Source organism: Gavialis gangeticus, unplaced genomic scaffold (genome assembly GCF_001723915.1).
Source record: "Gavialis gangeticus isolate Ggan-Ray unplaced genomic scaffold, GavGan_comp1, whole genome shotgun sequence".
Taxonomy (NCBI): Eukaryota; Metazoa; Chordata; order Crocodylia; family Gavialidae; genus Gavialis; species Gavialis gangeticus.
In genome coordinates this window covers 111400337-111424211 of record NW_017729024.1, presented here as the reverse complement: position 1 = coordinate 111424211, position 23875 = coordinate 111400337, and the positions used below count along the sequence as shown (strand labels likewise).

Below are 23875 nucleotides of genomic sequence, written 5' to 3'. Positions count from 1 at the left end.
CCCCGCCCGACTTGGGAGGCACCAGTCGCCCATAAGGACATGCATCTTCTTTCTGTCAACACCAAGGAGAGTCCACAGCAAAGGTATTTCAGACCAAGATGTTCATATGCACCCAGTGTGTGTCCAGGAATCTGCCCAGGTTAGTGGGCAGGGGTAGGAAGGTCCATGCACTGGGGTAGCAACCAGGTGGATAGCCAGCTGTTAGGGAGCCAGCATATGGAGAGTGGAGGCTGGAGATCCTAGAGACTGTGCAGTTATGTAAGAAAAATGATTCTGTGGTTTCAGGTAAACTCATTAGGCCAAATAAATAAATAATAAAACATACTGAAATGGTAAAGTGAACTAACAAAGAAAATTCCATGTAAAAGCCTGCAAGGCAGCAAAAGACAGGTTAATGAAAGCCCTACATTTCACCTCCCAGACTGGCTATTCCTGTTCTCTCAAACTATACTAACTCACTCTTTTTCAAAACTTTCTGTAGAAATGTTTTACAAACCTAATCACAGGAGTTTTTACGTTTCCTTTCTTCTTCCATGAGTTTACTGCATTTAATTTATTAAATGTTAGGGGTTAGAACATTTAGAAGTACAATTAGAAATTCCTTTGTCTGTTCAATCACCATGTTTGCAAGCAAAAAGAAAGTGCAGCTTCATGGCTGAAAGAAAAAACAACAACTAGAAGATGGTTAAAAACGCAGCATTCCAAAGTCAACAAGGGGTTAAAGGTAAGATTTATACTGGGGATTTTTCTGTAACATGCTCCTCCTTCCCTAACAGTGCTGCCAAAAATCATCTGACAGGAAACGTAAGATTAAGTTTGTCCTACCTAACTGAACAAAGAGCGCTCAGAACAGGCAACTGGTTTACTGCAGAGTGGGAACTTTTCTAATCCTGATGGAATCTGCAGTGCCGCTCAGAAAATATCACTGAAAAAGTTGTTTTCTTTAACTTCTTGTCTCTGGATCATCTCATTTTGGTCACACTGCAGATCTTGCTGCTTCTCCCATAAAGGTTAAGTTAAAGCTCCAAACATAATCATGTGGAAAATGGACATTATTGATTCCTATGGTCCATTGTTCCCCCATTCTAAGTCCCTGAAGTTCAAGTTCAATCTGGAATTACATCATGTCTGGTTTCTCCTGGTTACCAGACGGCTTGAGACGTGACCACAGCTACAGAAAAAACAAACAGCCTTCTTCACGCTTCGGCTCCCCTATCGATTCAAACATAAACTTTTTTTCTTTCTCTCAAGTATGCTTCAAGTATGGAGCATGGTTAATTTAGAGATTAAGTTCCAAATTAGATTATCTAATGGCATCTTAATGGATTGCTGACCCATTTCCTGTGGGATGGCAGCATGCAAGTCTGGCTGGAATACAATTAATTTCTTAGGAAGTGTTCTGAAGATGTTTGCCTAGATGGAAAGGAAACATAATGTTCTGCACATCTTTCTTTATTACAGAGTTGGGGGAAACTATCAAAAATAGCAATTTAAATTGATAAAGACCAGAAATCCTTGATTTTTTTTTTCCTGCCACAAATAGGCTTTTTCCATCAGGATCATTTCTCATTTTTTGTTCTTAATGGCAAAACTTAGAGTTTGTACTCTTATCCAAAACAAATATGCAACATGAGGAAAAACCCCCATACTTGGCCTAACAAGTGTCTGTATTATAGAAATGTTTAACTTTCTAAATGCACCAAGTAACTACAGGCACAATGTTATTTAATTGTTGTGAGTTAGTACATTCACTAGATTCTACTATACACAAAGGACTATGATATGGAAACGATTCTAAGCAATTTCCACTCTCCCTCTGACTTTCCCGCAAACTGGAGCTTATTACCTTCAACTGCCTTATCAGCATTATCATCATAGCCCCAGAGTGGTGCTAGGGGCAAAGAGTGCTGCTTAAAAAGTTGAACATTTTGAATACCCCTACAGCTAAAGCTGAAAAGGAAATTCAGCACTCTGAGAATAAAGCTCCCCTTAGGAGCTCCAGGAACAAACCAGCTGTTGTACTGTACTTATGTGTCAAGATAACAAACTGAAAGCAGGAAATGCTAACCTAGTGCATTTGCCTGGGTAGTGTAAATGTAATGTTGAAAACATTAAAGTAACAGTTAACCCTTAAAAGCAACACTAAGGTTTTTATTTAAAAAAAAATAAACAACAGTAGTTGAGAATGTAAGGAAAATTAACAACAGCTGTGTTAAATGTACATTTTGCTGCTAGCAGTTTGTTTTATTGTCTGTGAAAGACTTACTCAAAAATATTCAGTTTTAGTATACAAGGGCCCAACCCTGAATCCCTTTGTAAAAAGTCCCATTGGTCACTGTAACAACCCATGTGAGTAATTAAGGGCTGCAGAAATTGGTCCTCAACCCAATAAGTCCCTTTCTCTTTCACTTGTTGCTTAAGTTTTATTTGCATGCATTTTTTGCTTACTGGACAGTGCCTGAAACCATCTTTTCCAGCCTGATCCTAACTCATCTTTACACTTTTGAATGTTGCTGAAAAATCTAGTTATTTGAACAAAATGGTAGATATAAATCAAGTTTGCTTAAATAAATTCTAACTATTCTCATTGCCTTCATCATCTGGTCATGAACCACACACCCCAAAATTGCAGGGTACTGATTGAATATGTGCTTTGTATGAACCACTGGATTGTGCATATACTTAATTTTAAGCATGTGCTTAAATGTCTTGCCTAGTTACAAACAGACCCTCAAAAGTCCACAATAAGTAATTTTTTAAAAATGTAGTTACTTCTAGGGAATCATGGTGTCAGGAGCAAAATAAAATAACTCCCACATACATTACTAAAAACCTGTTTTAGCTCATTTTTGAAAGTGCTGAACAGATGTTTAATGTAAACTTCTTCTTCAGTCACACTAGTATGTTTATTTTAACCATCAAAAGTATTCCTCTAAGTTTGTATGCAACTATCTACACACTACTTTGCTTTTGGAAAAAAAATGTACTGATGACTTAAGTTCCTAAGTTTGTATAACTCACATTCACTTTCTACTGATTTTAAATGTCAACGTGTTCTTAAATATGTATTACTGCTCCTTTCTTTCTGGGACCACAAATTTAAGCACACCTACAGCTGGTTTTAAAACCCCATATATCATTTCATATTGTTTGGCATGATAGGCAGCCAGTGATATGACGAAGGACACAAAAAGGACTAGCATAGGGACCACATCATCTCTCACTCAAGTTAGGGTTGCTCAAGTTAGGGTGGAGGTCATTGACAGTGCGGCGCAAGGAAGCTTTGTTTGGTTGCTTCCATTACATGATCTACACATATACCAAGTAGGTCATTTTCAAGCACTGCCAACTCTTTGACCTTAGTAAATAAAAACATTCAACACAACTTCTCAAAAACCAATGCACTGTCATACATTAGTGCTGTCTACAACAATGGTGAACCCCTTCTATGAAAGGTCACTCTGATTACTGTCAAAATGAGTGCCGGAGATTTGGAGAAAAATGCTGATCAAACAAGTTTATGGCAGTAAAATTTTCAATTTGATTTTGTAACAAGGAAATATTGTTTTACCAATAATGAAGAAAGGATTTATTGCACAAAGTTCTTTCCTCTGAGTGTTATAAATACTCATATCAAGAGAACTGCTTATTAGTTTAAATAGCTCCCATTGATACTTTTATGTGCTCCTCTTCCCACATGTTTGAAGAATGTCTGTATTTCAAAGGCTATATTTTAAAAATAACCTGCACTTATATGAGAACATGCCTTTTTCTTCCTTTCCTTTCTTTCAGCCATTTGCAACCAAGAAGAATGCATGCTAGTATTTGAAAACCAAAATCTAAAAAACACGGGACCACAAGCTCAACTAATGTAAACTGGCATCAGTCAATATAGGTATAATGATTTACACCATCTGAGGTTTTAGCCAACTCTCTGGGCAGGCACTAGTGGTTGGTGAAGTTACAGCTTCCTGTGAATGCACTGAGACAGATACACTCTCGATGGTGGGAGAGTAAATTACTCCCTGTGCTACATAAACTTAGTTTGGATTCACTCTTAATGGTATATAAGTAAGGACTGAAAACTGTGCCAATTTTTTTTATGACAATTAATAGTGTGAAGCACAGTCCTCAAGGAGCTGATTTCCTATTGTGCCATATCATCCACAGTAGGGGAAAACTACTCATTTGGCCACCTCACACTTCAAACAGCTTTCAGAATTCTTCCAGATTTCCAAAATTCTTAAGAGAAAAGTACAGAAAGTGCAGCCATTACTTGCAGGTCTTGGTAAACCTAGGTAGTTAAGTAGCTTAAAATTTGGATACTCATCTTTCCATTTCAAATATCACATTTCAAAGTTGATACTATAAATATAACCTCTTTTAGCAATCAAGAGTATGGCACTATATATCACAGGATATTGTATAGCAAGTCTGTATACACATGCACACTTTCACACATACACACTTATATATACTCTTTGGAATGTGACTGTAATGATACAGCATCATATTCTTAAACATGCATATCCAAGTGGTACATAAAAATAATTCTGAAGGGGGGTGAAAAGATTGCTTCACTTCTCAGGGCCAAAATTGACAGCCTTTCCATCGTGTATATAACACCCTCCAGTTAAGTATGTTAAAAAGAATGCTGCAGACGAAGCACTGAAAAACAGCTATATTTCACAATGGTGCTGCTTATTATCTTTTACTTATTTATACATCCACACCCCAACCGCTATCATAACCACTTATACATATAATTGATGCATAATAAAATATGCATATATGTATAATCAATTACTGAAGTGAAAACTGACATCTCTTGCATACAAAAAACTGCTTTTCCTGACTACTGACTTCTCATTATTTTGTATTTTATTATTTTAGCTTATAGACAAGATAGTTTATATCTTACCTTAGTGAAAATGTTAGTGATATAAATCTATGCCATCTGTTCCCAAACGATTAATTAGATCTGTTTCTATAAATAGTGTAATTATTCACCAAAACACTATCATATCAGAAGTCTACTATATTACTCATCTATATTATTAATCACACCAAATTTTGCATATAAACTTGTAAGCCCAAAAGTTAAATGACTTCTGCAAATCACATTTTGAGTTTTAAAGTCCTAAAATCTGCAGTGCTTTCAAGTTACAAATGCTTTGCACTCGACAGTGAACATTTGGCATTCCAGGTGTTTTACTATAGTATATTTAAAAGTTAAATCTACATTAACAATAATGTAAATGTGTGTTCAAGAAATGTTACACAGATAGGTTTTGTTTAAATGTTGACATATATTCTCCTAAAGGCCTACTAAAACAGATACTGCAGCTTAATGTAACTTTTTTAGATGTAGTGTAGGGTTGGAAATAATTAAAATGTTACCTTTGCCAAGTAATTCCCAATGTATCCTCACTGGCACTGGGGTATAAATGCCTGCCGTTTTGATTCATGGTCCAGTCACAAATCCTCAGCTGTCAATTGAAACCTAGCAGTCAGATATGGATCGAGCAGTACTACAGTTTTTAGTATTTAAATGAATACATGCAAACTAGTATTGTACATGGCAAAAAGCCTTACTTTCCCAAGAAGTAACTTAAAAAAAAGCTTATGCTGAAAATTAAAATTTCTACAGTTTCTTTAAATTAAAAAAATGATACTTTGATATGCTCCCCTATTAATAAAGCATAAAAGAGTAACTAGTGTTTAGCACATAACAATTAGCCATTATTAGATTAAAATTGAGCTGGAATAAAAGAAAAATGTTAATGTTCAATAGTGAAATATTTTAAGAAAGAAAATCAAAATGCTGTATTGTATATGCAATATACTAAGTAATCTGTACTAAGGAAAGGTCAAATATAATCAATATAATGAAGCATGCATTTGGTGAAACATAGAAGACATGCAATTTATAGAATATTTCCCCAAATTACCCAAAAGATGTGCCCTTATCTTACTATTTTAGAAGGGTAAAGGTATTTTGTAATTGAGATTTATTAATTTAGTGTTGCTGAAAGTGGTATTATTTAGCAAGAAGTAATAAAATAATCTAATCTTGTTCTAGACTCAAAAATAGTATTTAAAATACCTTATTACATTTAAATGGGTCATATTTACATATAGTGAGGAATGTACTAAATGTAAGCTGAAACAAATTCTTCCCAGATCCCCAAATCATCAATTCTGCCCTTCACAGATTGTCCATGTAACCCTATACAGCTCTGTTTGTTTAACAGCTGCCCTACAGTGCTAGCAGATTTATTGAAAAGATATACTGCTTATTTTTATGTTAAAGAACATAAACATATCTGCCTTGTGAAGAAAGTATAAAAAAGCATAGTTCCAACCTCTGTATAGTCATGCTGTATGTAAATTAATGTACATCTTCTATGATATAGCACTTTGAATTAAAGATATTTTGATCACTGAGATGAATTCCATAAAATGCACTTTGTTTTCCTCATGCAAATTTAAAGTGCCTCCAAAAGCTTCAAGCGATGGTAAACAAACTAAAAGAAATTACTTTCACAGTAGCACAATTAATTACAGTCCCTTCCTGACAAATACATATGCTAAGGACAAGACAATATTGCTATCTTGACCCTGTCTGACTGTTACGCTCATAAGCTTCCTGCTGTTGAGGTTTGAGAAATGGAAACGTTAGTCTCTGATGTTTTCATAAGGGTTGCTTCTTGTTTGTTATCTAAAGAAGAGACCTTTTTAAAGGCCATTTAAAGCATGACTAAACTACATGAAATTAACCAGAAAAGGAAACATTCAGTCAAAAAAGCTTGCTAGAGTACAACTGTAAAGAATGTGTTAAGTATGCTCAAAAAGTAGAAGAATGTGTGCGCATCTTTCTTAAATCACTGCATGAAACTGTACCATAAGCCATATTTTTATGCAATAGGCAGTATTCCATAGCAGTATTTTTATTCTATATGTAAAATATATGTCGTTACTATAGTCAGTAGTCTAGTGGCTCTATTTCTGCGGCAATCCTTAAGAAAGTGTCAGCATTTTTCATTAAAAAAGTATATTTTAAGGGCTTATGACTTGGTTATAAAGATTCACTTTCAGCTGAACAACGATGTCAAGTTTTAAATATGGAAACAATTACAACATTTTTAAAAATCAACAAACAAACAAAAATCTTTGGCTGGTTATAAACAAAAGAATGCCAAAACCAAAACTTATTGTTACTGGATGATTTTATGTGCTTGTCTAACTAAAAAATTTGGCAAGCAATTAGTCTGCAATAGAAGCTAATTGTTTTTTGTATTTGGGAAAACAGTAAGTGGCTGATACATTACAGTTTAATAAATCAGCTACTGTACATAAATAATAATTTTCCTCCTACTGTGTTCAGAAGAATTTTTAATATGAACAACTAAGATCCTAAATGTATAGTTACACACATACTGAAAGAACTATTCCAAACTCATTTGTTAATATTAACACTATACAATACACATCCACACACATATGCACTTATACCTATTGTAACTGTAATATAGAAACATTTTTCTATAAGCTCCACACTCATTTATATATGCATGTATATAAAGGTGCATACTAAACCAAATCCTCCATTGATATAAATTAGTAGAGTGCCATTTACATGGTCCCCTATGCATAAACATGAAATATGTGAAAGTGATACACCTATCCTAGACTGAAAAAACGTGATCCATAATTCTATTACACAGTCTAGGACTGCATCACTTGTATACTAAATGGCTTTTCCAGGCCTTACGTCTAATGTTCTAATCTCCTGAGCAGCTTCAAAGAGCTGAAACTGTTTTCAAGGTCGGCCTACCAGAAACGTGGTTGTGTTTCTCAGTGGCATTTCCTCTCCAAAAAGACCTCTGTTAGAGAACAGTTTGGCCACTATTTAGTGCTTTGCTGGAAAGACACATAGGCCCTTGGCAGACATGCAATTAAAAGCATGATGGGATGTGATGCACAATCCCCACAATCAAACTTTCTACCACTGCCATGCACATCGCAGGAAGCACTATTGTGGGATCAAGCATCAGATCCCATCACACCTTATTGCCAGTGCAGGGGAGCCTAGAGTCCTGATGCCAATGCTGATCCTCCTTCTGCACTGGCAAATAAGCTCCCATGGTTGGCAGTACCATCAGCTGATCCAGGTTCCCAAGCACAGAGGCATATTTTGAGCTTCCATGGCTGGCAGCCCAGCTGGGAATCCTAGCCTGGTCACACATTCAATTAATGGAGTGATGGGAACCAGCCACAAAGTTATTATACTTATTTTGTGTAATAACCTTATGATTTATTCCTTGTTTTATCACATCATTAACTGAATTAACGTGTGGCTGGGTAACTACTTAAGATGTGATTACATGGTATCTTAAGTGTAACATGTGCCAAGGTATCACTCTCAAATTTGGTATTCTGCATGCATACAAACTTTAAAATGACTTAGCTCCTTCATGCTGGGTGAAGAAGCAAAAGTGTAAAGAGGTCTTCAAGGCACAAGTTCTTTGTGGGGATAGCTTCCTATAGAGTAAGCACCATAGGAAATGCTGTGAGGCTGCCCTTAAGGACCCCTCTGCAAGCCCAAGAAATATGCCAATAGTAAAGGGACATTCTGGGCAAGGATATAGTTCTGCTGTTCTGGAGATTCTGAGATGTGCTGAAGCTCACTGGATAACCCCCCAGGGCTTTTTAAATTGACACTGGGGGGGCCAGAATGAAGAAGTTGCAAAAGAGATGAATTGTAATGCTATTTTATCCTCTCTTCTCCCTTGGGCTGTGTGTTCTGTACTATGCTTCCAAGAGAATCACTGCAGAATCTTATCTGGGAACTTCAAATCATTGCAAATAGAAGATTCCGAGCTTTTGTAATGGCGAACACAATACTTATTTTAATCTTTGAAAAGACCTGGCACACTGGAAGTTAATATTTTAACTAGATTCTTTTGAAGGTGCCAAAAGTCCCCAGTGCAATTTAGATCCAGCCACAAATGCCACCGTGTTAAGTGGGGAATCAAACGAAGCTCAGCACACTGCACCCTGTACATTCTCATCTCTGGTGTGACATCTTAAAAAACCTCTCTATGGAGAAGAAGGGGGAGCATCAGAAAACTACATGCATATGCCATCTCAGGATTTTTCCTTCTCAGATGCTCTATTGCTTTGGGTGGCTGAGGTCACACAAAGCAACCCTGTCCTAGCTAAAGATTTGACCCATCAGCTTTAATATTTTTCTATGTCTACACTAGACTCATAGTAACTAAAGTACTTGAGTTTTCAGGCAAATAGACTGAAGAAACAGTCCCAACCAAATGTTTACAAGCTTTCCAAAATATTTATATGATAGGTTTTTCTTGTTAAAGTATGATCCAGCCATGGAAATATGATCATGAGACACAGGAGAAAGACTTTATCAGCAATCATTTAGGATAACATATATGAGTCTTTACCACTGTGAGCAAAGCATTCCCTACAAATTCTCTGAAAATAAAGCTTTTATGCCACACAAAACCATCTCCCAACATCACAAACAGTAGGGACAAGGCAAATTATCCTCAGGAGAAAAAGAAGTCCTTCACTGGGCCAAATTCTAGGTTGCCAGGAATCAAGTGTGCCCAAATCAGAGATGGGCAGACTTAATGTGCCTACCTGCTAACGGCCTTTGAGGCTTTGCAACTGCTCCCTAGGAAGAAGCACAGAACCTACAGAGAAGACTTCCTGCACTAGGGGTATTCCTCAAGTAAACCATGCAACTGCTTGGCAGTCCCATTATGCCAGTGCAAAGGGGCCACAGACCACTGAACTGGACAGAGGGATGGACTGGATTTCAGGAGATCTAAGTTCTATTACCTCTGCCACAGGTCTGCTGGGTGACTATGGGCAAATCATAATTTTTCCTCTTTGTGCTTCTGTTTTCCCATTCATGAAAGGATGAAAATGATATCAACCTGCTTATATGTTTTGAACTCTATTAGTGCTAAAAGCTTGCTATTTTTATTATTATCTTTTCAATTTAAGTTGGACACCTTAGGAGCACAACTGCCTTGCAGTTTAGCTATGCAATGTCCATTGCCACAGCTACCAGCCTACTGTCTAGTATTTTAAATAATGCTAAGGGTTAATATTTTAGTTGGCTTTATATGTTCAAATTTTACCAGAGTTGCTAGCTGAGAATAATCTTCATTTCAAGCCTCTTTGATTACTAGTAAAGGTAAATATACATTCAGAAAAGGGAGTGAGTGATAGGAGACCATGCTATGATTTTTGTTATTTGAGAAATGCCCATAAAGCTAAACATTTGCATACTGTCATTGTTTTGACTGAAACTTCCTTTAAATGTGTTTCCTTTCCAGCAAGCATATGTGAAAGGTGACCTCTTATCCATTTACATACCTCCCTGGCAGTCACATGATCAAGTTTTACGTCAAACTGTCAATTATGATAAGAGACACAATAAGAACAGCCTAAGTGTTGATAACCTGTTTCCTGACTTTACTGAGAAGCTCTGTTTAAGAGTCCACTTGTATGCATCTCTCAGTCTTTTGCCTAAAGCAAAAGCAGTGTCCATCCAAAAGATTTTAAAACCAGAAACTTTGCTTTCAGTGGTCATTTCAGTTTACAATTTCAATGATAAACGATATGGAAAGGCTTCCATTTTGGAAAAGCATAATGCAGCAATAAAGGATGCATCTGGAAAGAACAACTTCCTACTGAAGAAAAGGGCAGTCTTGTGTTTAGGAAATAATTAAATAAGAATAAAAAAGCTGCTTTCAGTTTTGCAGTTTCAAAATACATTAGAGGCCTAAAGTGTTTCTTCTTATCGTATACAATTAATACATGTAAAATATATATACATGACATTAATACATGTCAAAAATATATGAAAATTGTGTACAATGTACAACATACCCATAAAGCTCAAGGTCTAGTGGAATCCATGCAGTTGTATTAAATGATGCAAGGATTTGAGAGGTCCAACAGTTACTCAGTTATTGGTCCAATATTAGTTAGCATATACTAGCATGACAGGATTGTAATGTTTTAAAGGCTACTACTATCACAAACCTATAGCTTCAATGCTAAAAATCATTTGGGTTTGTTTGCCTGAATCAAAATGACTTCCTACCTGCTCTTTCTAAAAGCTCAAACCTGTATTAAAAGTTAAATAAGTATGGATGGCAACATTATGGCTGACAGTAAGTTCACTATTTAGACAGGCAGTTTCAGTAGGAAGCTTATTAACTGTGAACCATTGCCTTTTTGCTGTAATGAACACAAAGGCAACATTTTCTTTTTCTTTGTTTTTAATAAGAAAGCATTTGTTGCTACAAACCCAGAAGTAATACTGATCAGACACTAAGAATTCCTATAATTTAAAGATATGTGGTTTAAGAATGATCCAAATATAACAATATAAAATGAATCAGACTAAGAAAATGTTAGAAGGCAGGGCAGGTGTGCACCTGTATGTATTAGCTGAATAAGAGATACAGAGAGAAAGCAGAAGCTTTCATGAAGCCAAGTTCTCTTCAAAAGAAACTGTGACATGACAGCATAGAACTGAGTATAAAGTGTCAGAAACCCATAAGAACTCTGACCTAGAGGACATCAACACAAATTTTTGTAACTGCAGTCTTTTATAAATGATTGCTGCATTATGATAATACAATCCCAGAACTGAAGACTATGATGATGAAGTGTCAAAATTAAACTTTGACACAACTTTATTGAGCTCAAAGATGTTAGCCTGCTTATAGCAAGGCTGAATTTAACCCCATTATTCCGCTTTTTGCCACCCCCTCCCTGCAAATTTAGATGCAGAAATCCAAAGTCTGCTAAAACTCATATATAAGCAACATGTACATGAGCTACAGGGTAAGAGAGAGAAAGAAGAGAGGCAGAGGTGCTACTGTATAACTGTGAAGACTACTCAACATTTCTCTTACGTGTTTCATTAAAGAATTTCTTAGCATGAATGCTTAGTACAGCAAACCAAACAAAATTCATTAATTCTTAAAGTCACAACAACTTTGAATAGTAAAGAACAAAGTCTTCTTAACCAAATACTATCTCTAACATAAATTTTTAATTGTGACTAAAGAGATGTTTGATTAAGCAAAATCCCCAGAAACATGAAGCCATCACTACTAGTTAACAACTCTTGAATACTGACTAATAAATATTAAAGAATTAAGTAGTCATTAACCATTTGTAGCAGATATTTTGAGAGACCTGGAGATAAATTATTTTTTCCAGCAAAACAGTAGGATGTTTATAGATGCCTTCAGTATATTTTTCAGCGTGCACGCATGCGCGCGCGCACGCACACACACACACGCGCACACACGCGCGCGCGCACGCACACACACACACACGCGCACACACACACACACACACACACACACGACTGTAGCTGTACTTAGTGGGAGGCCTGCTTTGTTACTTCGGATGTTCCAGTGCAGAAATACCTCACATTTCAAGATATCACCAACAACCAATGATCTCAAAAGAAAATGGACTGCATAAACTTGTAGCTCCTCATCATAGCCTTGCCTTTTTAACTATCAATGTAGCATGCTAAGTAACATGTGTAATAGCACATTTTTCACAGTAATTCAGATCAGTAACTGTAAATGCATTGCTCCCACAGGTGCTATATATATGCTATCTTTCAAAATTACATTTAATATTTCCCATCTAAATGCAAGTATTCCAGCAAGTTTGGGCTATAAATTGTTTTATTAGAAGTTTTACTGAACTGTCATTTTGTGAAAAGATTGTTTGTAAGTGAGAGTCAGAAACTATACAAGCAACTTAAATTTATGATTGTTACTATAATTTATACGGGCTACATTATGGTTCTTTTTTTTTTTAATCAGCAACAAAAAAGCACTCAACAATGCATGTCAATAATTCTCATAGCCTGAGAGAATAAATCTTTATAAAGCCCCCTCCATTGAAATAAAGAATGTACCTGTGACAATATTTATTTTTTAAAGGGTCAATGTAGATTACAGGGTATGGTGAATGTTTAAAAGACCTCTCTGGAACTAAAACCATTGGCTTTCTAATTTAGAATTTCTCTCAGCTAATATAAAATGATTGATTGCCTTTATTTCATGTACCCCTTGATTTTCCTTTTCATTCATCATGGGCTGCTTTAAACCAAATGCATTTAGAACCTGCCACAAGAAGAGTGGTCTCTTTTAAATTGTTGTAAAGTAATGAAAGGACATAGTAAATCAATCTCATTTCTGCCTTACCAAGTATAACCTTTACTTTACTAAAGTCATTTAGAGAATTCTGTTCTTTCTTGTTTATGAATAATAAACATATATGGTATTGTAATCTTTGAGATCATTTCAGAATTTAAGGGGATGAAGGTAACAACTAATTAACTAGAAATTTGATTTATACTTGCTGTACTTATATATTCATAGTATCCCACTCCTAGAAAGCTTTGCTTGTTTTTATAGTACTTTCTTCCTCTAATGTATTCAACAGTGCCTAATTAATTCCTGCATATGTATGTAAGGGCATGTACACACACACATACATACCCATACCAACACACGCTTCACATAATTTAAAGTTGAGTACAGACTACATGGCAGAGACAAACATATTAAACACTTTTGCACTTTACTATATGGCTTTTACTATGTACTGCTTGGATGCCAGCAAGTGTTGTAGTTAAATGAACAAAAATATACATACTGTAAAACACTGTAGAAAGTAGAATGGCTAATTTACATGGTATCACTAAATAAAAATAGATATACCAGTTCTGAAAGTTAGCATAAAATCTTCAATTTGCTATATATGTAAGATCTACTTTTTTTAACCATCTGGCCACATGTTAATGGTACTGCCAACATTCTCCAAATTTATCCTGAGAATATGTTATAAAAACAAAAATATAGAGAAGATACATTACATTCACATTGCTTTTGTGCCCATATATACAAAGCACCTACTCAACATATACATGATAAACTTTCCCAACAAGAAACTTAAGTTGGCTTCCAGTACCTCCTAGGGATGTGTGACTGTTTCTGTCATTCTTTGAATGTTCTTGAGAATAAAAAATTGAGCATATTTAAAGAAAAATGAGATCTCTTTAAGATTGGTGATTAATTAAAACAAAATATATTTATGTTTCTTCTGTGAATACCAAATCTAACTGAACGACAGAGATTTTTCATGACATAATATTTAAAATTTCACAACAGGAGTACTTAGAATCACAGACAATGAGGTTTGGAAGGGACCTCTGGAGGTCAGCTAGTCCAACCCCCTGCCCAAAACAGGACCATCCCCAACTAGATCATCCCAGCCAAAGCTGTCAAGCCAGATTTTGAAAACCTCCAAGGACGGAGTTTCCACCACCTCTCTGGGTGACCTGTTCCAGTGTTTTACTGCCCTTCTAGAGAGAAAATGTTTCCTAATATCTAACCTAAACTTCCCTTGCTGAAACTTGAAACCATTGCTCCTTGTTCTGTCATCTGCTATGACTGAGAAGTCCAGCTCCATCCTCTTTCAAACCCCCCTTCAGGTAGTTGAAGGCTGCTATTAAATCACTTCTCAGTATTCTCTTCTCCAGACTAAATAATCCCAGTTCCCTCAGTCTTTCCTCATAAGTCATGTCTCCCAGCCCCCTCACCATTTTTGTTGCCCTTCGCTGGACTCACTCCAATTTGTTTATAATATCCATGCAGTACTTTTAAAAGAGCAAGTTTTAAACCTATACATCTTGCCTTTGTTTAAAAATAGAATGAACACATACTGTACATTTGTCAAATAGAAACATATTATAGTAATTATAACACATTTCATATTACAGCAATCTTAGAGAGGTGAAAAAAGCAGCATACCAGAAAATTTACTGAAAAACCAATAGTTGGTGAAAACCACTAATTGTTATTTGGTATTTTCATAACTGCATACAGATGTTTTCAGTTAGGTCTCACTGGTTTAAAAAAAACTGGCAAAACATCAACTATCTTGAATAAACTATCATCTTTATGATTTTCTCTGAACTCTGCATGTGGTGACCTTTAATATATACATACTGCCACCTTGGCCTGGGAGTGAGTAGGCATAGGGAGTTCCAGATGTAGCATAGTTTAGCTATGTCACAACAAACAAAGAACATAGAGGTTTTGCTGAAAATAAAACAGGCATGGGTACCAACTGTTGATAGGAACACAAGCCTGAGAAAAAATACAGTTCAATAAATAATGAGAACTACTTAACAGCTCTTTTCTGTCTGCCATATTCAATTTTTCCCTTGTAACATTTTACATGCTGTTAATTTCAGACTCCTCTGCTGTTAAAAGCTGGGACAGCATCTACACACATCATAAAATATACTAAGGTTCTAAACTGTCTGCATTCATTTCTATTATGCAGTTACTAGCAATGCACAATTTCTGTATCTTCATGGCCTTGCTATTGACTGCAGCTCATTTGTTTATAAACCACCATTAATCTCGAATGTATATTTTCACAGGTTGCGTAAACACTTCATTTGCATTAAATTTACAGCATTAATGAGATGTGAAATTTAAAATGCTACTTGAGACATAAATGATATAAGAAACTAGAATAAAAATGTGTTTTTATCACATCTAAAATGGCAAACCAATTTAAACCTATTAAACTAGGAATGATGATGTGTTGCATTGAGAATTTGGTTTTATAACTCATCTTCTGGAACTAAAATGCAGAAATGTAGCTCAAACATCTGGAAAATATGAAATAACTTTAGAATCATAATTTGTACAGTTTAATTTTGCTTATTTTTTATGGATTTTTAAATCAGTTCTCAGTTTTGCCCCATGAACACTCTATTCTTATTTTTAATATCAATTATAGGTTCTACTAGAAGTTAATCAAAAATAAAATAGGTGAAGGAAGCATTATTAAAAGTTCCTTAAGATGGTACAAATCTAAGAAGCAAAGGCCTATGTCATGTTGAAGTTGGCTACAGGACTTTTGCTTTTGTTTGTATCATATCTAGTCTTCATACAATAAATACTGAAACCATTAGGATCCCATTCTAATCCAAGATATCAGTGGCAGCATGTAGAAAGGTAAAATTGCAAAAGCTTGTCTATATCATTACACCTATGTGAAACTTGCCCACCTGTTGCTGGTGTAGGAAGGATGGGTCTCTTGGGCTTAGTCCCACATATCGATTGGCTTGGGATGTGCCTGAGGCTGTGTAGGCTGATTAAGGAAGAACAAAACAGATTGATAAAAATAGTGACCTATCATAACTGTTACCCTGTGCATGTACAGTACAGATATGAGAAATCCAGAGTTATGATTTGCAACGTATAGGAAGTGTCTGCCAAACAAACACAGGGCCAACTGCAGTGGATGCACATGCACAACTCCTATCTACTTCAATGGAAGCTGCATATGTGAATTTGAGGTCAGAATTAGGTCAGAACAAAACTTATGGGTTACGTAAAATGAAAATGTAATCCTTAAACTGTTGATCAAACAGTGGATTTGCTAATCTGGTATGAAATGAATCTTCAGAGTCATCTGGAATGTGCAGTTTGATTAATAACAACATGAGAAAGGAGTTAACTTCTACTGTGCAGTTTAAGACTGAACATTCGCTATTTTACACCTCAGAAAACAACTTGCATTTAGGGACCAGTGCAATAAAAGCCCTGCCGCATCTGTTGTGGAAGCTAAGAAAAATCTTAGTTTCGGGTACTGGGTGGCTCAGAGGATTGGTAATGGGATACGGAACCTTTCACCTGCGGGTCATCATTCAAATCTGACCTAGGTCAGTAATGACTGAAAGTCATTACCATCTAATGACTTCTGGTGGCCTATATGAAATGAGGTAGGTAGTCTCACTTCACTTCCCAGTGTGTAGATGTCCACATTGTGACAATCATCATTAGAAGAGGCACCTTTGCTTGCAGACAAAACAGAGCTGCCAAAATTGAACGGACATAAAATTCAAGAGGCAGTAGGTAGATGGAGTTTTTCACCCAGAAGGCCTGAGGTATTAAATCATATAGCAAATGCAAATAAATGAAATGTTATCAAATTCTAAGGATTATTTGTTATATATGGCTTTTTAGAACAAACAGTTGTCACTGAGCAACTACTATAAAAATGGTTCAGATATAGAGAAAAAATGACTTTTAGACCATAGGGCTCCCTCTTCACCAGTTAAAGAGAACTGTTATATTTTTAGTTCTGAACAATTCCATTGTTGCATCTTCAGAATAAAAAAGTAGTGTTAATCATTTGCCATTGTATGCTGAATTAGGTGGAAAGAAGCTAAACAGATATGCCATCGGTTATATTATCTCCAAGTAATATTTCTGACGAATTATAGGCTAAAGAATATTTTCTCTTTTAATTTAATCATTTATTAGAAATAAAGTTGCAAAGATGTTGTAAAAACTATGAAGGCCAAATTCTCCCCTGAAATGCATACTGTATGCCATGAGGCACTAATGGAAGGTGGAGAGCTTTCTGTATTTTCAGCAGCATAATATGCTTTTTCTTCTTCTCCTCCTTACTGAAAATTTTTCATAAACTCCCATTACTGACATGCATATTTAAAACATACAAATTTCTTATAAATGTAATTTTTGTTTCCTCACTTGTGTACACATTTCACACATGGATTTTCATGTGTACATTTTTCATTACGTGCATTACTAGTAGAAAAGCTATAGAAGCAAGAGGCTAATCACATAATGTTCAACATGGCACAGAGTCCTCATTTCAAAGATCTTAGCTGGGATACTCAAAGGACTATAAAGGGATTAGGTATCCAAATTCCACTGAAATTCAATAAAATGGTGTGCCTTATTCTTTTATGCCTGGTTTTTTGTTGTTTTCCTTTTCTTTTTGGAACTCACAGCCTTTGCCCTTAAATAAAAGGGTAAATATTAGTGTACACATCAGGTTTGTTTTACTCTAAACAGACTAGCTGAATTAGGCTGCAATTTGAACTAATAAGTATGCAAGCTTCTTACCACAGTTCTGATATCACACTTGATCTTTCTTCCTCTCCTATGCTGGGCCTGGCCTCTCTTGAGCAGAACCAGACATGGTACGGCTCTTTGTGAGTATCACCCAAAGAAGTAAGAATGAAACCAGCAATTCCCAAAACCATATCTAAACCCAGGGTTCCCTACCACCCTGAGGTGAAAGGTTAGATCTTTTTTTTTGCTGCTGAGCACAGTAGAAATGGTGGAGAATCTGCACTACCAACTAGCAGAGAGGTGCCAATCCACTGCACTACCTAGTTCCCTATTATGCTATTCCAAAATTATAGCTAAAATAGTTACATAAATCTATCAATATAACTATCAGTTTATAATGAAACAATGGCCTTTGCTTAATTTGACTGCTATGGACACAATTCCCTCTTCATAATAAATACTCATACCATTTCCCCTAGATGTACAGCTCACTCATAATCGTTTGAATCTTTATTTCATTTTCCAAAATAAGGAAATATCTAAATACCCAAAAAACACATTTTACAGGCTTGATTAATGGTTATCTAATGTCTAAGAACACAACCCAAATTTAGAAACTGAATTCAACTTCAATTTAAATGCAAGTGACCCCCCCAAAATTTAGACTTTTTCATTCTGATTTAGTTTTTTTTTATCTTCCTCCTCTTGGTTTGATTAGGCTTAAGCACAGAATAAGCTCTAACTTCCCTACGAAAGACAAAAAATTCAGCTTAGAGATTTTCTTCTAAATTGTCTGATTGGGTTTATTTTCGAATTTTTTTTTACCATTTTAATAAATGTGACTAATGTTGAAACTTTAAAGACCTAAATGTTAGTGACAATATTTACCTAGCCTTACTAACATAAGTGCAGGAACTAGATAAAAATTAACCCCTTGTATATCACTGTACATGAAATTATTGTCCAAAAAAATTAAATGGCATTGGTGTGTACTTTGTACACACATACATGGTTGCAATTCCATTGAAGTTAATAGGATAAATAATTATGGTATCCAGAATGTTGCACAAAGTGCATTGAACTTTCAAGGCATTGAAAAAACTGCCATTAAGCTGCCAGCCTTTGCTGTATCAATTACAATGAATTAAAATCTCCTTTTTCTGCATGCCAAATATTTTGATTTTAGCTAGCAATAACACAACCTATGTAAATATGCAATTATCATAGCTCTGATTCAGTATGCTTTGTAACAAGACTTGATTTCTGTAGGAAAGCTGATTGAGGAGCAATTTTCCAATCTTATTTTAGAATCCAGGTATGAGTGATTTGAAAACCTTGTTATGTGACTGTGCTTCTCAATGTTATTACAATGTCCACCTTAGATGAACAACCATATTTCATTCTCTATTAGGTGGTGCTCAAAGGAATATGCTTTTCCCATTAGATTCTGGTTGTCATGTCTCACTCATAAATTTATGCAACATGATATATTTTACTAGAATTTGATGAGGAAAAGCTTTGTGGTCGGATCTGATCTCAATATAAATGATGAGCATCCACTTGGTCAAATAGTAGGAAAAGGCACCTTTTTTGGCCTTAATTTGAAATCATATTGAATCTTTGATGGACATTTTTTGTTTCCTAGAGAAATACTTACTGGTTGCTGTAGGTGAAGATGCCTCACCTTCAGTGGATGTAGTGATGGGTTTAGTATCTGTCATGGTCAGGGTCACAGGTCGCACCGCACTGTGATGGGGAGAGGGTGCCAAAACTGGAGTAAAATGGCCAGGCACTTTCCCTACTACTTGACCACTGCTGTTAGGCTACAAAACAAAACCAAAAGAATGCCTTGTGAAATATATACATTATTGTGTTTAAGAAATCTACCTACCTATCTTAGGGTTTTCTAGAATGCCCATCACCATAGCATCTACATGCTAGAGTATGAAATTCTAATAAGCTAATAATTCTATAAATGCTATTCTTAGTGGGCAGCATATTCATTAAGTATAGAGGCACTATATGTATAAATCACAGTAATTTTCTGCCAAGCTCTAGTCCTATCTGGATGTGATTTTCATCAGTTTATTTTATGATAATTGTGCTGTTCCTGCAGGAATACTGAAGTAACCAAAACGCATGTCCTGAGCCACTTAATATGAACACAAATTAATTCTGCCAAAGCTGTATTCACAAGGGACAGGACCCTGGCTGCCTTGGGACATACATACAGAATATGTACATAGACATCCACAGAGAATACACGTGTTGGAAGTCTGACCAATAATTAGCAAAGAAGGGTGCATAGGGGAGGACCATGGAGGATTAATGAAAGAGCCTAAACTGTCATCATGCCCCAGAATGCCCTTTTCACAGAAAGTGGGAACTCTATATTTCAGGAACGAAGTAACCTGGCCACATCTTTTTAAATGTAGGCTTGGAAAATTTGTACAATTAGAGATCAAGCCTACATTTACGGAGAAGATAATCAGTTGATTTAAAATATTCTACAATTTCATGATGAAGACCACCACCAGAAATGATACATTGGTGACCAAGGAGGAAAAGTAGGTTACTTCTTAAAGCATAACCATATATACTCACACTATGAAGAATCCAGTTCAATACAATCTAGCTACTATGGAATTTATTCTTCCAGCATCATATATGGATGTTTACATACCATATGCATCAATATTCATGGTTATGCTCATGTAAGGGGTCTCATTTATTAAATAAGAAAAAAGTTATATTAAAAAGTTGTAAAATAAAAAAGCAATATCAAAACTCAGTAATGAAAGATTTTTCCATCTTTCCCCCTGAATTTGCTCCATATAATTTTTTTATTGTATCAAACTTCCAGTGAGTGGACTATCTTTTCTTTCCAAAACTGTTCATTCAGCCCTTACAACTTTAAAGGTATAGGTAGCATGGTATTAATGCATGCAATAAAATACAGAGAGGATATATGAAAACATGGTATAAAACTACTCAGTAAATATTTGGATGGCAACATTATTCACAAGTGAAGTCATGAATGAATTATATTGTCTTTAAATAAGGGTTCAAATAAAACCTGTATAGTACACCATACCTTTTGTGCATTCTGTTAATGCCATATATTTACAAAAAACTATCTATGACTACTTTAGTTGTGTTTTAGATCATTGTATTTTCATGGGTACTACTTTTAATACCTCTTAGCTGCAAAGCTAGATTTCTTAGATGCTCAAAACTGGCCTTGGAAGGACAAAAATATTGTAATACAATTTCAGAAATCTCTATGAGCTATTTAAAATGGCTTTCCTATTCCTGATGTATTCAAGTCCAAGGTATTCCAGGACTGGAAGAAAGCATTGTAACCTACTGTGAAATCACAGTTTAGAAGCCATTTCTGGCTCCAGTGTTTTGCAATGTACCAGGCTTACAATGGCCAAATGCTGAATAGTACAATTTTAAAGGAAAAATTCACAACTGCGGGGAAGCAAAAACAATTATCTGGCAGAATTACGGACAGATGATAAAGTAAACTTATCCCCAATACCTGTAAACAAATATTGTCCATTAATATGTATATGTTTTTAAATATTTTTTTAAAGATGAAACCAGTTACTGCTAGTACAATAATAAACTGTATATGAGCCACACAGTCAGGCTGGTAGACAGGACTAGTTGTTTTCATTGCTCATTGGATGTGGTTAATGATCTGTAGGGACACAGTTATCTTTTAGGTCTGAGTGTCTGTTATATACTGAACCGTCAAAAATGAGCCACTGAAGATTTGCTTGCTAAAATGCATAACATTTATTAAAAACTAAAAAAGAAGATTCAAAGGTATTTATAGATTAAAACAGTGTCATCAGCTTCCAAAAGCAGCTCTGTCTCCAAGCCAGACTCAAATTAATTAAATGGACACAGCTGGAGTCCAGTACAATTTGCAACAATGTATCACCTTTTACTGTTCCCTAGTGATATTGGTCAACAGGAATGCAACAGCTCATATGGACTCCCAGCTTAGTCCCTGTGTCCAAGAAAATGAACCCTTTCCTTTCTGAATTAAGCAATATGCAATGCATGTATTTAATACCCACTAAAATAAAAATAAAATTTTGCATAATATGCATCATCCCACATTCATCACTAATAGTAGGTGAAAATCTGGCTCCAGGAAGTCAGCTGGAGTTTCCTTACTGACTTCAGTGGGAGGAGTGATACTGTAAGCATCTTTTTCTTACATGCAGATACAAGATATAACATTAGACCAACAACCTTTACATATTCCTCTTTCTTCTCTCATTTCTGTCATCTCCAGCATTTCTTCCCTTGCTGTTTAAAGAATTATCTGCTTTAATATTTATGTAGGAGTTGTAAAACAGAAAATCTGTTTTAAAATGGTTAATGCAAATATTACTCAGATAAAACTGAGTGTGTTAGTGTTTGGCAAAAATCTAATTTAAAAAAATACAATACCATGCTCAGTGACACTTCTAAATGTGACAATTGATCCTTTTACTTAATTAAAGCTTTTATATTTAAATTTTTGGACCACCTCTGGTCACAAGTAAGCACATGCCTATATAGGTTTTATTTATGTTGTACTTTAATAATGTCTCCGTTTTTTTCAAGTGGAAATCTGTATGGAGCAAATAATTTTTATAAAACTTCAGCAGTTTTGCTAGGGGCAAAAAACAGAGCCTTTCAATGGAAGTCTGTCACTAGGTCAGTTTGGAAAAAGATGCAACTGCATTTTCAAATGCTGTTAAAATATAAGCTCCATTTCCTCATGACATTAAAATAAAATACCATTCAGAATGAGTAGTTTCTCCCAATATGATCATTCCTGTCTTTTCTTCCATGCTGTGATCAGCAGTGGAACAATTAATAAAGTTGATGTTTAAGTTGTCGTAAGTAGGCTGGATCCTAAAATAATTCTAAAATAAATGGAACTGTTTATAATGATTTCAAAGCAATTGTTTTACCTGGGGATATACTGATAACAGTGCACACTGGTTTGCACAGAGTTCACCTTATTAAGGTCATCTTAACAAGCACAAAACACGTGGCTTTTAAATTACATTTTAGCTCTTTGAGTGCAAGTTTGCAGTCATCACAGAAAAGACACTGGCCACCAAAGCTGTCACAAATCAATCACTCAGCTATTACCTCTAGCACCTCAAGTTTGTATAGCTTTTCTTTCTCTAGGGGTTAAAATCTGTCCTCTCAGGTCCCTGAGGTGGTGGGATGCACAGCGCTTTTTGGCACAGATCACCATCATCAGTTCTAAATGCAGCCAAAACTTAATCATCAATTACAGATTGTGCATGCTGTTTTTATTTAACTTTCTAATTCTGCTACTCCCTCGGTCCCCCTCCACCTCCCGCCATTTACAAGAGTTCTGGTTCTATTTTGGAAACCTACATTTATTGGGAGTTCATCTATTTGGGTAATGTTATCCAATGATTATCATGTGTATCATTCAAATGATACACGTCACGTGTATCATTCAAAACAGTCATTCTGCACCATTTAATATACATATAGATTCTTCTTGGTTTTTCTTAGGTTCCTTTCCAGGTGCCAAAGCAACCTTCTGCAATTGTAGAAAATACCTTCAAAAAGAGATTCTTAAAATCATACATGTGAAAAATCCACTGCTAGCTATTGACTGGAATTCTGAAGTAGAGTCTTTTTAGACAACTTGTACCTAATACCACAGGAATAAATTAGAGCCCATCTGACAAAGAGGCTGCTGACAGTGCCCTAAAAGTAAAAGTAAATTCAGATTTTCCGAATCTTGAACATCTGATGTTGTGCATGTGTGTGTGTGTGTGTGTGTGTGTGTGTGTGTGTGTGTGTGTGTGTGTGTGTGTGTGTGTGTGTGTGTGTGT

General features: G+C 35.6%; 1 protein-coding gene across 9 annotated transcripts in view; it reads right to left on the bottom strand.

Annotated features, from left to right (window-relative positions):
- The window catches only part of NFIB (nuclear factor I B), a 271468-nt gene that overhangs the window by 27808 nt on the left and 219785 nt on the right, over positions 1–23875 (bottom strand). For 3 of the 9 annotated variants that reach the window (XM_019517573.1, XM_019517572.1, XM_019517576.1), the window contains exons 9-11: positions 19645–19810; positions 16169–16251; positions 5401–5489 (exon numbers count right to left, since the gene is read on the bottom strand). The exons of 1 other annotated variant lie outside the window; for it this stretch is intronic. In XM_019517573.1, coding sequence (XP_019373118.1) covers positions 5401–5489; positions 16169–16251; positions 19645–19810 — 338 coding nt within the window. Of the gene's footprint in view, positions 1–5400; positions 5490–16168; positions 16252–19644; positions 19811–23875 lie in introns of those variants that run through there. 5 more of the 9 variants (XM_019517574.1, XM_019517577.1, XM_019517580.1 and 2 more) reach the window with 5 other exon arrangements.